The sequence below is a fragment of the Gymnoscopelus microlampas genome (assembly GCF_963454915.1).
Source record: "Gymnoscopelus microlampas genome assembly, chromosome: 9".
NCBI lineage: Eukaryota > Metazoa > Chordata > Actinopteri > Myctophiformes > Myctophidae > Gymnoscopelus > Gymnoscopelus microlampas.
Window position 1 is genome coordinate 40,410,765 of NC_139946.1, and position 18,188 is coordinate 40,428,952.

The following is an 18,188-nucleotide window of genomic DNA, read 5'->3' on the forward strand; positions in this document are numbered from 1 at the left end:
AGTGGTTAAGGTAAAAAAAATAAATCAAATCAAACTAAGATTTGTCGGACCCCCTGTAGTAACTCTGAGGACCCCTAGGGGTCCCGGACCCCCTGTTGAAGACCCCTGCACTATACGATTCGAATCCCGATACTATGGTTCACGATATGATCTTTCACGATCTTTCACGAAACACAAAGTTAGTTTCCAGACACATTTCTTTTATTATTTCGTACACAAATCCAGTATTTTCTTCTTTTTGATTTGTTCTGTGTTTTCTCTTATCCTCTTTTCAATACGGTAGAAAATGACTGAAAACTCTTTTTTTTTATCAATTCTCTTACAAAGATCCTGTATTTTCTTCCTTTTTTCCATCACGATACATTTTTTTTTCCCCCTCAAATTTTTTATCCCACGATTCTGTGACCCATTTTTTTTCTCCACCCAGTGCCAATTGTCTAAGTAATCCTGGGCACTACACTCCCTCTGCCAACCTAGGGAGAGCTCAGAGTCGAGCTCATGCCTCCTTCAATGCATGAGAGCTACTGTAACGAGCCTTCTTATCACCTGACAGGGGGGAGTTTCCCCGATAGGGCGTATAGCGCGTGGAAGGAACACGTTATTCCAACCAGTTCCTTTCCCCTCCATCAGTCGCCCCGGCGGGCCAGGGGGAGGCAGTATAGAGACCAGGATTACTACATGTTTTTGTTATACCCTAGATTTTTTATTAAATTGATTTAAATTGTCACCAGGGTTGAATCGATTCACGATAAATCGCTACATGCCGACTATCAAATGGTCTTGCAGATTAAACACAGTCATACTGTGGGAGGCCTGGCTTATTTAAAAAAAAAAGGAAAAAAAAGACAGAGTCAGCATTCAGGGAATGAAAGAGCCACCACAGAGTTTAAGTTCAACAAATAGTCATTTGTAATAAATGTGTTGGTAGAGGATAAGGAGGGGGGGGGGGGTGAACTGAAACTAATGTTCCCCCCCTTGTTTGGGGGGTAATATGTGGGCGCTAAGGCAGACACTGAGGCTGATGGGAATTCTAAGCATGCCGGGAGTGTACTGGCATACCTCTAATCTCCTGTGGTTCCTTCTGGTTAACTCTTTAAGACCGGGAACGCATCGCATGCGTCTCCTTTAGATTTCTTTGGCTATTCAAAAATAGCAGATCTACAAGCGTCACCGGTTGAGCCGGTATGAGCTTGTAGATCTGCTATTTTTGAAAAATCACGAAAAGTTGTGCAAATATTTGAATTTTTAAAAAAAAGAATGAAGGACATTTGTAACTCAAATCGTTGCTTCTGGGGGTTCCTGGAACTAAATATTTTACAAATGTTCGCTTTAAAAATAATATTTTTATTTAAAAATATTTGTAAAATATTTGGTGAACATTCGTGGCAAAATCTTGGATTATATATTATATAATCCAAGATTTTGCCACGAATGTTCAAGACTTTTCAAAAATAGCAGATCTACAAGCTCATAGCCAAAGAAATCTAAAACTGACACACAGATGCGTTCCCGGTCTTTAATGGATTAAACAGAGGAAGAAGTAGGACAGTGGGTATTAGGAAAATGTAGTACACCTGTGGCTACCCGTTCCCATGTGCAGAACAGTTCATTGGGGTAATAACCACCATCAATTACCCCTCGCCGTTGTCCCTCCCCGGTGGGAGAATGGACAATGTCTGCCGTTGTTGAAGGTGGTCCCTCGGCTCAGCGGTGCGACGCTGGGGCATTAAACACGTAGCGCATATTAACACACACGTGCACACACTGAGACACGGGCCAACCGGTTACAGTGATATTTTATAAAAGGTTATGGTACTTTTTTCCCCCCTCTTAAGATTTCTACAAATAAACTGCAGCATTGCCTGCGTCTGTACCAAGCATCTCAAATGGAATTGACAAAAACGAGGCAATAAATAGAATTTCTGTTCTAGGTACATGCATATCTGTGTCCCCCAATTTCTCTGTCGCCTCTCCTCGTTGCCTATACATTTTTAGGCTTACTTCCCTGATTCTAAATTACTCTTATTACCATTATACTGTACATTTGGATGGCATAACTCAATGTATGGAGTTATTAGCTTGCATGATGTTATGATTATGGTAACAGGAACACTGCTGTGTTTTGATCCAGATCAGCCAACCAAATGGACCCTTATGGGTCTGTAACTCTGAGAGTGTACAAATGGAACCAATTGATTTTACAATATAAATTGGGGTCCCAGAGATAGAAATGCCATTAAATGGGGAAACAACTCTTTGGAGGGTCAATGGTTATAAATACATTTCAATGGTTATAAATGCATGTCAAATTGGGGGTCCTTGAAATTAAAATGGTTGAGAATCACTGCTAGAGACGTAAAAAATCTTCTCTTATGGGGGTCCCTGGCATATCTTTTCAAATGGGGGTCCGCGGGCTAACAAGTGTCAATTTGGGGGTCCTTGACATGAAAAAGTTTGAGAACCACTGTTAAATAGCCTACTTACAGTAGAATGCAACAGAACTTGAATTTATTGTTGAAATTGGCTCATTTTTACAATGGAAATGGCAATTCCTACTCATCTTATCTGTCTTGAAGCACCTGGTGCAGGCCCGGTTTGTAAAAACAGTAAAGTTGGCATATATACAGTAGCACAGGTGGAAACCACAGCAGCAGATAGAAAATAAAGTTGGCATTGTTACGGAATTGGAATCTCACGAATAAGGATGCAACGACTTTTCATAGGATGTCATATGAATCCGTTGCGAGAACAGGATCTCTCTCTCTCTCTCTCTCTCTCTCAGAATAGCAGATCTACAAGCTCATAGCGCGGCACCGAGTGCCGCGCTATGAGCTTGTAGATCTGCTATTCTCTCTCTCTGTTGTTTTCGTCCAAGATATTCATGACACAGTTGACTTGTTTGACCTACTTTTCCAATCTCCACCGACTCTTGTCTTTCACTCTCTCCTCCATTCTATATCTCGCCCTCTCATCTTCTCCACAGCTCCTCTGTCTATCCACACTGTATCTGTCGCTCTACATCTGTCTCCAATTTCGCCCCGTCTCTCTTCCCTCTTGTCTCACACCGTGTCCTGTGTCTCTGTCTGTGTGTCTATTATTTCTTTGTCACACTTTCTTATTCCATTAAGACCTGGAACGCATCTCTGCCATTTTTTTATTTGAGCTTAAAAGCATTATTTTACACTTTGGCTATTCAAAAATAGCAGATAGTGCCGCGCTATGAGCTTGTAGATCTGCTATTTTTGAAAAATCGTGAGAATGTGTGCAAATCTTAGAATATATATATAGTTTTAAAGTGAACATTTTTAACTCAAATCTTTGCTTCTGGGGGTCCCTGGAACAAAATATTTGGAGATGGGGGTTGGCGGCCAAATACATATCATTTTGACATGAAACAGTTTGAGCGCCACTGATATAGAAACATAGGTTTTTCAGAAAATTGTTGGGATTTAGAAGACATTTGTAGAGATCGGCTTCAAGTCTTAATGGGTTATTCCAGTCTGTATTTTTCTCAGTCTCAGTTGATGTTCCCTGTTTGTCTTTCTCGGGTACACACTTTTCACTTTTTCCGTCCTATCTGCTGTACAGTACGTTACTCTCCGACATCCCTCTTGTTTCTCTCCCTGTCGCGTTCGTCCTCTCCTTTCCACAGTGTATTCAATTCTCTCTTCCTTCTTTTAACAAATACTTAAACATCTTCTTCTTCTTCTCTGCCTTCCATCTGATCTAATGGTACTGACAGTGGTGGGAAAAGTACTCACATGTTTTACTTAATACGTAAAAGTATCAATACCGCAATGTAGAAATACTCTGTTACAAGTTAAAGTCCGGAATTCAAAATTGACTTGAGTAAAATTACAAAAGTATTGGTATCAAAATGTACTTAAAGTACCAAAAGTAGAAGGTACTCATTAGGCAGAATATTCCGTTTCACACGTTTTCAAATGTATAAAAATCATTTGAAAATAGACGATCTACAAGCTCACAATGCATAGCATCGCGACGCATTGTGAGCTTGTAGATCTGCTATTTTCAAATGGCCAAAATGTATAGGGTTGAAGTGGTTAATGCAAGTTTTGTAATGATCAAAATCTACAAAGTAACTGGTAACTAAAGTTTTCAAATCATTTATAGTGGAGTAAAAGTACAATATTTGCCTTTGAGATACAAGTGGAGTAGAAGTAAAAGTATTGAAAATTGGAAATACTCCAGTAAAGTAAAAAAATACCTAAAAATTTTACTTAAGTACAGTACTTGCGTAAATGTACTTAGTTACGTTACACCACTGGGTACTGAAGTATGCGGGGGAATAGTGTTATATTACACGCCAGTCGTTTTCATATATAGGCTACAGAAGTCAGCTGACTCTGCAGTTCAACCATTCAGGGTATTCTTATGGAACGCTCCTTCCTGAACCCTGTTTATTGAAGTTGACCGAGAAAGCATAATTTTCAGCAGGTCTGTGGGAGTATAATTGCATGTGGAAAACACACACACACACACACACACACACACACACACACACACACACACACACACACACACACACACACACACACACACACACACACACACACACAGGTCCGAGATCTCTGCTGAACTTCATTGTTATTACTACCGGTACTCCCCCTCATCTTTCCTTAATCATGCTTAATGGAAACGTGGGTGTTTTGCTTATATAACAACTCAAAGGAAGAAACCCCAGTGGAGACAGTCTTGCACAGTAAAATCCTCAGCGTTAATCTACTCTAAAAAAGAGTGTAAAAATAAAAATGGACCCGAATTGACCCTAAGAGTCCAAGAAGCCGATTTATCTCTGTGAGTGCAAAAATGGACCTACTCCGAAACGATTAAAGGGGTATTTTTTTTTCTGGGGCCATTTTCATATCTACTTTTGTGTGCAACCCAGACTTTTTTTGTAAATAAGTAAATATTTTCTGAAATGTAATGTTGCATGCAAGTCCATGAAATGCATGAAATCCATGGATGAAATATATACTAGAGTCTAACATGTAGTTAATGTGGAGTTTGAAACTGAATTGGTTTGTATACTGTGGGAAGGGGCGTGTCTGATCAAATGAATATCAAATGTCTAAATATTGAATCAAACTACTTTAAAACTGTGCTTGGTGCACACTAAAGGCTGAGATTTTCAATTGAAATACCCCTCTAATTTAAATTAACACAGGATTTTACTTTGTGGAGTCACTGCCTGTCCTGTAATGTACTACTGTATATGACTGGCTCTGCAAAAATAATGCACAAGAGTAACTGCTCACTAGATGGTAGACAGCATTCTTGAAATGATGTTTGTGAAGTCCCCTCAGTATACACAAGATAAAAGACACTTTTTCTGCTGCAAGGCTACTGCCTGCAGGACTCCTAGTCAATCAAAAAGGAACACAAAGTTGTGTCCCTGTGCACTGTGTGGTGTAATGGCTCAACAAGATACAGGTGCCTTTCGGGTGAACTGAGGGATTGGCTGATTTAGTTTGGTGGCAGGTCGCACATCACCTTACACACCTTTGGCACAAACACCCAACATAAATGGCCCATTCAGACGTCATATTATGACGAGCTACCTGGAGAAAGCCATGTGTCAATCTGTGTGGTTTGCAGTGTTGATTTCGTCGACGAAAAATGTTCATCGAATACCTTTTTTTCACAGACGAAAACTACCGCAAATTTCGGACTATAAGCCGCGACTTTTTTCCCATTTTTCGACCCTGCGGCTTATAACGGTGCGGCTTATCTATGGATTTTTATAGCTAACGGCCACTAGGGGACCTCCTAAATCTAGGGATTTTACACCCGCGGCTTATAGTCCAGTGCGGCTTATATATGTACAAATCATTCAATTTAGCTGCTGCGGCTTATATTCAGGTGCGGCTTATAGTGCGAAAATTTATAAAAACGAAATAAAAACTAAGCCATGGTGACTAAAACTAAGACTAAATAATATTGACAATTTTGTCAACAAACAAAAACTAGAATAACATGTTAGGAAGGGACTAGTGGAGAAGAAATCCAGTAGAACTAAAAGACAAGTCATTTTATGTTTGGTTGCGCTCCGGTGTTGCTGAAAATAGCCGATCTACAAGCTCACAGCTTGCGAGCTTGTAGATCGGCTTTTTCAGCATGCAACCAAGTGTAAAATCAGCCATTGCGACGCCATCAAGGCACCGCCAAAATACATTTTAGTCGACTAAATCAACTGTAGATTTAGTCGACTATAATCTCATGATATTTAGTCGACTAAAACTAGACAAAAACTAAAACATTTCAGATGACTAAAATATGACTAAAACTACAGTAAATGGAATTTTATTCAAAAGACTATGACTAAAACTAAGAGAGAGCTTGGTCAAAGTTACAACACAATGAGCTCTAGCTTGAGGGCAGTGATGTTAATGTTTAGCACAATTGCATTTTATTTAGCCATTTTCCTTATCGTTCCGTGCACCCTATCCCACTGACATGGTTCTAACCGGGTTAGATATGGCTTTCATTAATCAAACTTACACATTTTCAGTGGAATGTCGCTGACACACCCACATCGTGAACATGCATGACGATGGATTCAGCTCGCGGTGCTTTGAAATCTCAGCGCTGACAGAAGAGTTTGTTATCACTCCGCATGGCACTGCATGTAGAAACACTGTGCTGGTTAGTTATAGGGCTGAATGTGCCAGTTTATTACTACCCTTAAACTAGGGCCAATGTGCCATCGTCAACTCAAAAGGAAGCTTCTCCTGAGTAAGATGATTTGACTGATTGATTTATTATTTCACCTTAATTTGACCAGGAAGTCCCATTGAGACAAAAACTCTCTTTTAAAAGAGAGATCTGGGTACCTAAGGTAGGTACCCTCACAAAAACATGCAGTAATGCTGTTCTCTATACTGCCTCCCCCTGGTCAGCCTGGGGCGCCCCCCTAGCCAAAGAAATCTAAAGTGACACAGATGCGTTCCCGGATTGAATGGGTTAAAAAAAAGTGTTGCATCAGCGTTTACTCCCCCCCCCCCCCCCCCCCCACGACAAGGATGATCTACTTTAGTTGTCAGTACAGTAGATGCTGTGTAGGAGGATGTTTGCCAGGCTGCCAATAATCGACAAACCGTTCCCTCCCTAGGAAGCGACATACACATTAACCCATTCTATCCAGAAACACATCTGTGTAATTTCTTTGGCTATTAAAAAATAGCAGATATACAAGCTCATAGAGCTGGTAGATCTGCTTTTTTTTGACACCGTGAACATTTTTCATAATCTTTGAATATATATATATATACACTTTTAACTCAAATCTTTGCTTCTGGGGATCCCTGGAACAACATATTTTGAGATGGGGGGTCCGTGCTCAAATACATATATTTTTTGGGGTCCTTGACATGAAAAAAGTTTGAGAACCACTGATTATAGCAACATAATCTTAAAAAAAAAAAAAAAACTGTTAGGATTTAGAAGACATTTGTATAATCCCCAGAAGCAAAGATTTGAGTTAAAAATGTTTGCTTTCAAAATATATATTCAAAGATTTGCACACATTTTCACAATTTTTCAAAAAATATCAGATCTACAAGCTCATAGCACGGCACTCGGTGCCGTGCTATGAGCTTGTATATCTGCTATTTTTAAATAGCCCAAAGAAATACATAAAAATGACAAGAGATGCGTTTCCGGTCTGAATGGGTTAACAACCTGAAGGCCTCCAGAGTCAGAAACACCTCTGTATTGTCCCTCCTGTCTGTCTGGTGTTATCTTCTGGTAGGGTGGTGAGGGCTGTCTGGTGTTATCTTCTGGTAGGGTGGTGAGGGCTGCCTGCCAGGTGTTGGGGCAGCTGGGCTCGGATGGCCAGAGCAGTGGCTCCAGATGCTGTACAGCAGTCTGCACCGTGTCTATACGCCTTTTTAGGAGTTCTCATAGGGACATGTCGTTGTTGCTGATGTTGGGTGGCTGGGGGGTGGTCCAGATGCAGGGTGTCATAAACACTAGGGTGATTTGTTTTAAGACGTCAGATTTGGACGTCACGTTATTGTCCCCCAAGTATACAGTATACAACATACAGAGGTTCCTCCAATCCCCATGTATCAGCAAACATTGCGAGAAGTTTTACCATCTATTATGAGTGCATTAATAACACATTAAATCCGGGAATGCATCTGTGTCATTTTAAGATTTCTTTGGCTATTCAGAAATAGCACCGAGTGCCGCGCTACGAGCTTGTAGATCTGCTATCTTTTAAAAAAACTGAAAACGTGTGTAAATCTTTGAATATATATATTTTTATTATTTTATTTATATATATATTTTTTAAGCGAACATTTGGAACTCAAATATTTTTTTCTATTTGCTTGCTTGTCCCTGGAACAAAATATTTTGAGATAGGGGTCCACATATCTAAAAACCTTTTTCTAAATCGAAACGGTATGTTGCTATATCAGTAGTGCTCCAACTTTTTCGTGTCAAGGACCCCAAAATGATCATGGCCACGGACCCCCATCTCAAAATATGTTGTTCCAAGGACCCCCAAAAGCACAGATCGGAGTTAAACATTTTCGCATTAAAAATAATATATATTCAAAGATTTGCAGAAAATGTCCATGATTTAAAAAAAGCAGATCTTAGTGGATCAATGGTCTTTCAGCTTCTGACTTTCTACCGGTTTAAACCTGAAAATAGCTCTGTGGCTTGTTAAGACTTAAAGAGGAGTGAACAGGAGGCTGTATCATAGGCCCGTGGGCAAGCAGATGGGCTGGGAGAAGTGCTTGACCGAAAAACGTGAGTCGAGTCCAACTTGAAATACAAAAACCCAATTAAAGCTTGAAGTGGCCAATTGTTTGTTAAATATAAAAAAAAACGTATTCAGTATTATTTCAAAGCCAAAGACACAATTAATTGCGTTAACTCATCCTGGTCCAGCCCAAGCCTCCCTGGACCAGTCATATGAATTGGAAAACATTAGTTTGTGCATAAATGTCCAGTTCCACATGGGTCCTATTAAAATATTCCACCTATTGGAATAGTGCACGCACACACACACACACACACACACACACACACACACACACACACACACACACACACACACACACACACACACACACACACACACACACACACACACACACACACACACACACACACAGTATATACACTTTATATTTATTTAATAGGACCCATGTGGAACTGAACATTTATGCATGAACTAATGTTTTCCAATTGGACTGGTCCAGGGAGGCTTGGGCTGGACCAGGATGAGTTTCTCAACAAACAAATGTACTTCTTTCTCGAAGGAATTGTGAAGTAAGACAAATATTTGAAAATAAACTAATCACTAACTCTACTTTTCTGACATGGGCAGAAAAGTACATGAAGGTACTTTTAATAGAGTACTGTTTTGTGTGGAAAAATGTTATGCACTTCCATCATACGTATAACATTTATATGATGAATATATAATATATAACAATGAGAGAGGTCATTAAAAATAAAATGTAAATAGTAAAATACCAAACGGAAACAATTGACCCATTGTCAGCCTTCTGATTGGTCCCTGACTGACTAACCAGCGGGCTCTTTCTACCCTGGTTCTACCCTGGTTCTACCCTGGTTGTACCCTGGTTCCGCCTAAACAATTTGCTTCAAAAAATTAAAACATAATTTATGCCCAGTCACTAATTGCACCTGAGATGTTCCTTTTTACTGCGACCAAGTTTAAAATAAGAATTGAACACACTGTATATCAACACGAACCAACTGTTATTTCAATGGTAGTGGATAGAGAGAAAGGATTTTTGTCCAACCAAGAAACAACAACCAATGGGTGTGAAGAGGCGGGGCACAGCCAACGGGGGAGCCATCGTTGTTCCACGCGTGTGATGGGTAACAAGGCCCCACCCCTTTTACAGTACATGGTGAAAGCCTGTCAAACGTCCTCTTTTGAAAGTGAGGAATGCCGGTGGTGCCATAAGCCCTGCAGGGAGCTGTAGAGATAGATGAAGAGTCTCTCTGTATGTATGTATGTCTGCCCAGCCAACCAGCAAGTCAGTCAGTCAGTGCTAATGGGCCAGTTTACAGCAGCTCTAATACATAACACGACCAGCTGACAGCTAGTCACTTGACGTTACCACCGCGGCGGTCTGCATCGCCACGACGACAAGCTCCTTCATCACTTGGTAACAGGAGGTATGGCGCGTGTGCGTGTGTGTGTGTGTGTGTGTGTGTGTGTGTGTGTGCGCGTTAGGCGTGTGAGACGGGCATGTGCGTGGATGAGTGCTGACAGAGCCGTCCGAGTTGACAGCCTTTTGTAATGGAGCAGAGAGTAATTTGTAAGACGGATCCACCTCTGCGGCTCTCCGCCCGTCTCTCTCCGTTCATCCCTCTCTCCATCTCTCTCTCACCATCCTGTAAATGTCTCCTCGCCCCCCTCCCCCGCCTTTTCCCTTCTTCTCCTCCTTTCCTTGTCATATCTCTCTTTCTCTACGGCCCTCGAACCTTTTGCGGCTGGCTATGTCTCTCCGTTCATCCCTCTTTCCATCTCTCTCTCTTCTTCGCCCATCCTATACATGTGTCTCTCCCACAGTGGTGGGAAAAGTACTCAAATTCTTTACTTAAGTAAAAGTACCAATACTGCAATAAAAAAATACTCTGTTACAAGTAAAAGTCCAGAATTCAAAATGTACTTGAGGAAAAGTACAAAAGTATTGGCATCAAAATGTACTTAAAGTACCAAAAGTAAAAGTAGGCTACTAAGATATTTGAAAATAGCAGGTCTACAGGCTAACAACGCGTCGCGATTCGACACGTTGTGAGCTTGTAGATCGTCTATTTTCAAATAGCCTTGGTATAAAATAGGGCTAAAGTGGTTAATGTCTGTTTTATAATGTAATCATTTATTTCTGAACAGTAACTAGTAACTAAAGTGTTCAAATCATTGTAGTGGAGTAAAAATACAATATTTGCCTCTGAGATGTAGTGGAGTAGAAGTAAAAGTATTTGAAATTGGAAATGCTCAAGCAATGTACAAATTCCTCAAAATTGTACCACTGTGTCTCTCCCACTACGCCCCCTCCTCCTTTCCCTCCCCCTCTTTTCTTTTTCACAACTCTCTCTCTCTTTCGGGCCCTCTATCTTCCACTCTTTCCGCCCCCTCTCCCACTTTCACACTTGGTATCTCTACCCACTCAATGCCACTTACTGTACTTCTGTCTTTCTTGCTAGTTTAACCCATTAAGACCGACGAACGCATCTGTCATTCTTATAGATTTTAACCACTTTAACCATGATCTTATACTTTGGCTATTCAAAAATAGCAGATCTACAAGCTCATAGCGTGGCACAGAGTGCCGTGCTATGAGCTTGTAGATCTGCTATTTATTTATTTTAATCGTGAAATTGTGTAGGAATCTCTGAATATAATGTTTTTAACTCAAATCTTTGCTTCTGAGGATTCTAAAAATATCCTCTAAATCCTAACAGTTTTTTGAAAAAAACGTATGTTATGTTCTCCCAAAATGAAATGAATTTGGCCGCGGACCCCCATCTCAAAATATATTATCCCAGGGACCCCCCAGAAGCATAGATTTGAGTTAAAATGTATATTCTATATATTCAAAGATTACATTTAAAAAAAATGTTTTAATAGCAGAGCAATCTCAAAATAGCCAAAGAAATGACACAGATGCGTTCCCCCGGATTGAACGGGTTAACTTTCCTCCTCTCTCTCTCTCTCTCTCTCTGCCTCCTCACCCTTCATCTCCCTGTATTTAGCCCCTATGCTCCTGTATTCACTCACCACCGTCCTTCCCCCCTGTGTGTGTCTCCGGCCCGGGCCCTGAACGAGCCCTCATCCATCAAGCCTAATGATTAAGCAAATCCCCTGCTCATCTGAGGCCCTGCATCGTGTTTCACACCTGAACTATACTGACCAAAAAAAAAAAAGGAATAGAGCAGTGGTTCTCAAACTTTTTCATGTCAAGGACCCCCACATTTTACGAGAAGCGGTGCGTTTAGCCGAGGCTGCGTTTGGATCATCAAGGACACTCACAATCTGTTCACGTCCCGGCCAGGCCACGGCCAAGCAAGTGATATATCTCTGCTGTCCGGCAGGAACCAGCTAACTCCATAATGTTCATTTTTCAGGAAATGAAAAAAAGTGGAGTTAGGAGGTTTTGTTCATCATTGATAAGAACAGCTGAATGGACCTCCAAGCTCACAATGCGGTTGGAGGTCAAAAGGGGGAGGAGCCTGGAGTCAGCAAAATCAGCTAAATCCGGTGGAGTTAGCTGATTTAGCAGAAAATTTGAGGATCCAATGGAGTTGTCTGGTTTTGTCAGAAGCGCTTTTTAATGCTTTTCATTGGTTCAATATTTTTTTTACCAACACACTGGTCATTGGTGTTCAATGGCCAAAATGCAAAAGCGTCAGAATGGAGTTAGCTGGTTTATGCCGGACAGCAACAACATAATACTGTATGTTGTTTTTACGGCTCTAGCAGTGATTCTCAACCATTTTAATTTCAAGGAGCCCCAGTTTGACATGCATTAGGCCATACGGACCCCCATTAAAAGGCATTTCTATCTCTGGGAACCCAATTCATATTGTAAAATCAATGTTTATTTAACTTTGAGAGTGTACAAATGGAACCAAATGGACCCGTTAGGGTCCATTTGGTTCCATTTGTACACTCTCAAAGTTACAGACACACAAAGGTCCATTTGGTTACTAACTATCCATCATTTAGCTGGGTACCCCCTGGAACTCCCTCAAGGACCCCTGGGGGTCCCCGGACCCCACTTTGAGAACACACACTTATGTACACACTCACATGTCTGATATCTGCATGCTGCTAAGTGATTTCTCACCAGTATCTGCAATCTGCTGCTATTACAGTATATCGTCTGCAAATGTTTCTCTACTTGCACTAGAAACATTTCTGCCTTTATTGTATTGCTATTTTAACAATGCACCTCATGCATAATATCATTGTTATTTGTTTTCCTTCTCTATTCTTTACCCTCTTCTTGAAACAGCAAAAATGGTGGGAGATTTTACAACGCTCTTATACGCCTGGAAACTAATGATGTGATGAAACACTCGTTTTGAATGTTTTGCATGGTCACAGAATATCAGTAACTGTTGTTGCTTCAAGGCAGGGATGGGACAATACAACTAATAATACTAAAACTAAATAGAAGTGGGTGTTCAAAATCTAGAAAGAAAATGGCCAGCAACTCATGAAACTAAACTGAAATGGAAAGAAATAAAAAGGACTATAAACTAAAGTCTCCTATAGCCACAATGGACTGTTGAAACATAGCTGAATGACTGTGCTTCTGGTTCAATCCATTTTCTAATAAGGATATAACTGACAGGGGATTTATGCCCCCCTCTGCCCCAATGAATACCACCAGAGCTGGGGTCATCAATGTGTTCGTACACGGACACATGTGTCCGTGGCTAGACTTGGTCTTGTCTTGTGGCAAATATTAGATTTTCTGTTTTCACAATTGTTTTGATCATAAGACTCAATTACTGAATGTCTCAGTCTCTAGGTTTTCCCTCAGAATATGCATATCACTACTATGACACTATGTGTGACACATTAGGAGTCCACTGGTACAGTGGTTCTCTAACTTTTTTTATTTTCAAGGACCCCCATAACTCAGAGTGTGCACAAATGGAACCAAATGGACCCATAGGGTCCATTTGGTTCCATTTGTGCACTCTCTGAGTTGTAAAGGTTTGTGTGTTTATATCATTTTCCACTATTTTTTATGTCCATGGCAAAGATAGAATTTTGTCAAAAATGTCCACCACAAGCCAGCATGGCGATGACCCCTGCACCAGACATCCCTGTCGGGAACGCACAAACGTGTGCATGCACGCACTCGCCCACCCACCCACTGGCATGAGCGTGTCCCACAATCCTCTAATCTACAAACAACACACACACATGCTCAGAGTACAATGCCTTTGCCTGCTTTAAACTACCTAAAAATAACCCATGCTGGGATATGAAATGGCAGACCAGCTCATCTCTCTCGAATAAGCACTGACTACACGGGTGCATTTCGCCTTTCCGACATGTCGCCTTTCCGACGTTAACGAACCCTATACCTAACCCTAACCCTAACCCTAACCGCACGCGGAAGCCACTAGTCGGAGTGGCGAGATGTCGGAATGGAAGGAGAACCCCTGACTACACACATGGATTTCATTTGGAAGAGATTCATTCATGTCTGAGGTAATCTGATCTGAATCTGATTATTTGTACTGAAATCTATTAAAATCTCTACAGTTAGAACCCGTGGCCCAGTGTTGATTTCGTCGACTAAAACTATGACGAAAAATGTTGGTCGACTACCTTTTTTCACTGCCGGAAACTAAATAAAAACTAAATAGAAACTAAGCTACAATGACTAAAACTAAGACTAAATATACGGACAATTTTGTCAACAAATAAAAACTAGACTAAAATGTTAGGGAGGGACTAGTGGAGAAGAGATACAGTAGGACTAAAAGACAACTCATGTTATGTTCGGTTGCGCTAGGGTGTGTAAAATATGACAAAAACTAAATGGAATTTTATTCCAAAGAATATGACTAAAACTAAATCAAAATTTGCTGTCAAAATCAACACTACCGTGGCCTGAGCCATGCAGTGCAAGTCAGCATTGTGACGGCTCTCACAGCACACCAGTATACTCCAACTGGGTCCACACGTGGAACAAATATTGCTCAGTGGCCTGGCTAGGACCTAAGCTGCTTTCAACACCTTGAATGTACAGCAGGCCATACAGTACTTCCACGTTGTACAGTTTACATTCTTTTTATTTTTTTCCCCTGTAGGCAATGTTTTCAATGTTAGCACAGAAAGCTCATGTCAGCACATCATTGGTGATGTGTAGGCATTGTTCAATATATATATATATATCACTGTAGCCCAATAATCAAAAGATGCAAGACAGCAATTTTCCCACTACAATAAGACTTGTTTTCAATTGAAATATTAAGATGTGGGCTATTATATAGTGCTCAAAGAAATATAGGGAACACTTTGATCCCTTAATTATTGTGAGTTTTCATGAACTGTGTACATACTGCTAACAAAAACTGCTCAAAAGAATTAAGGGATCAAAGTGTTCCCTTAATTATTTTGAGCAGTGTAGGGGATTCAAGCCAGTTACAAACGTCACTGCTAATTCATTCATATACAGTAGGTAACTGTCTGAGAGCCTTGTCAAATGCACAGAGAAGCCGCCCAAGACTCACCATGCAGATGCATATTCCTGCAATCATGCAAGAATGCACATGTAAACACAAACTGCTGAATAACTGTTCATACCAAATACTTTATACCAAACAGTAACTGACAACCTATTCACCTGCATCCACACCCCCCACCCACCCACCCACTCTCTCTCTCTCCTGGTTAATTCATGGAAATAAGCCTTTTCTTGTGTATTTATTACCTTGTGTATGTGCTTGGAAGTGGCATTTCTTTTATCACCAAATAAAGTCAATCAATCAATTGCGTGCGCACACACACACACACACACACACACACACACACACACACACACACACACACACACACACACACACACACACACACACACACACACACACACACACACACACACACCTAAATACAGTAGGCCTACATACTGTAGATTGCAACCAGTTAGTGAGAAGAAAAAGCTTCTTCCATAAGCCTCCCACACATCCTGCTCACCCCTAATTACACTGCATCTCTGTCCTCTCCTCCACTCAACTTACAGTACTGCTTTAATGAAGAGCTTTTTTGGAGAGGGTGTTCAGTCTTTCGAAAAAAGAAAAAAAAATGCTGGCGTCGTACACTTAATAACAGTACCACTGAGTTGTGGCAGTTCTCCTGCTGAGCTAATGTCCTGGTTAAGCGGCTGTTTTTTTGATACAGATAACTGCTGAATTAAGGAAAAAATGGCATCATGAAGTGTCTTAACCAATTAAGACCTGAAGCCGATTCTACAAATGTCTTCTAAATCCCAACAGTTTTCTGAAAATATCAGTTTTCTTTCTATATCAGTGGTGCTCAAACATTTTCATGTCAAGGACCCCCAAAATGATATGTATTTGGCCACCGACCCCCATCTCAAAATATGCTGTTCCAGGGATCACCAGAAGCAAAGATTTGAGTTACAATGTTTGCTTTAAAATAAGATATATATTCAAGATTTGCACACATTTTCACGATTTTTCTAAAATAGCAGATCTACAAGCTCATACAAGCTTGTATATCTGTTATTTTTGAATAGCCAAAGTGTAAAATAATGCTTTTTAGCTCAAAAAAATGTTTACACAGATGCATTTCCGGTCTTAATTGGTTAATAGAAGGTGGGCCAGCATAAACTGTCACCAGAGCTTCAGCCGTGTGCATTGTGTACTTTGTGAACTATGAAGGCAATTCATCACTGGCAATATGGTAAGCAGGTTCTATTTGTCAGTTGTGACATTGTTCTTTGCACACTGACGGGTACTTTAAGAGAGATGTCTAGTTAGTTTGGTGGTTGCGACAGAAATCAGGTGGTGGTAGTCGTACTGTAGTGTGTGTGTAAGCACAGTGAGCTGCTTACACACTGCTGTGAGCTGCTCATGACCTGTGACGATAGATCTACAGACACTGGTGAAGAAAGATGAAAGAAAGGTATACAGTAGTTTTTGCAAGAACAAATGACGCAAGGGCGACGGTAACGAAGTGCAATATTGTGAGCTAAAAATGCAACTATTCCACAGAGGCACTATTCAAGAAAAACTGGTCATATGATACTAAAAAAAAACGAATTATTAAAAGTATGGTGAAACGAACAATATGTTTTTCAGACTTTTAGAGCATATCCGTGGTTATCATATGGGCATACCTAACAATAGATGCCAAAACAATTGTGTATTTTTACATCAAAAGTCCATAAAAAGCCAAACTTAATTACTTCCTGTGAACAAAAACGTGCTGCGTGATGACATAGATACACTTTCATGAATATAAATTAATCTTGATTTCGTTCACCTGTGTGATTCCCATAGCTGCATGTTCTTCAAACACACCTGATTTTAATTACAGAGCTACGCCGTTTTGAATCTTATTCAAGATGACATCCAGACGGTTTATTATTCATTTTAAACTCATTCTGCACACTGAAATATGTATCTGAAAACATTATATGTTCGTAATAAGCCAGGTAGTAGCAAACATGCTTAGCTGGCCGTCTCTCTCTCCCTTGTAAACAAACGCTAGCACTGCCGCACGCGGCTGCATTGATTGAGATTCCAGTATCCCATTGCCTGAAGGGATGGGACCTACTGATTGGTTCAAAATACTATACAATTTAAGGGCCGTGTCGGCAGAAAGCGGAATAGCGTTTTGGATATCATGTCCCGAGTGCTCGCACTGAGCGTTTATTTACGCTTGCAACATTCAAACCGATCAACCATTTGCTATGATGAAACAAATCGTGTCATCTGTGTTATTAGCACAAATAATAGCCTTGCTGAAAAAACGGTAAACAATGGCAAACGCGTTGTAGTAACGATTCAATGGCAGGTCGTAAATGATCCGACAATGAATCGTCAGGTCATTTTACTTGACATGTAACATGAATGTTACACAGTATGACTTTAAAGTGACACCCAGAATGTTGGAGTGCAGTAAAGGTATATTATGTTCCATAGAAAGATGTTCTTGGGGGAATGTGGTCGTACCTTGGCAATGGTCTCGTGGAACTTGAAGAGTGGGTCAACTGTTTCTGGGGACTCGGCAGGAAAGTCGGCCTCAGACAGGAAGCTGGTGGTCTGGGGGAAAGAACGAGGAAGAGAAGACTATCCTGTTAGATTTCAAAGCCTAACTACAATATACAATAGGGTAACAGATATTTTGAAATGCTGGAAATTCAAATAATGTGAAATGAAAGTATTAGGACCAAACAATATGTAATATGTTTTGGTAAACAGTTTAAAAAAAAAAGGTGAGCTTTATTAGATAATGTTTCGACCCAAGGGGCCAAGATCCACAACTGTTACACCTACAGCAGTAGTTGGTCGGGGAAAATACGTATTGACAATTAACTCTTTGAAAGAATGTTTGTGTGATGCAACCTGTTTTGATTTGTTTTAATGTATTAGTTCAATGACTAAGAGTCGTGTGGAGT

At 40.5% G+C, this 18,188-nt stretch overlaps 1 protein-coding gene across 4 annotated transcripts in view; it reads right to left on the reverse strand.

Moving 5' to 3' along the window:
- naaladl2 (N-acetylated alpha-linked acidic dipeptidase like 2) overlaps nt 1-18,188 on the reverse strand; it is a 499,162-nt gene that overhangs the window by 73,616 nt on the left and 407,358 nt on the right. For all 4 annotated transcript variants that reach the window (XM_084067278.1, XM_084067279.1, XM_084067277.1 and 1 more), the window contains one exon: nt 17,743-17,832. In XM_084067278.1, the coding sequence (XP_083923404.1) occupies nt 17,743-17,832 (90 nt within the window). The remainder of the gene's footprint in view (nt 1-17,742; nt 17,833-18,188) is intronic.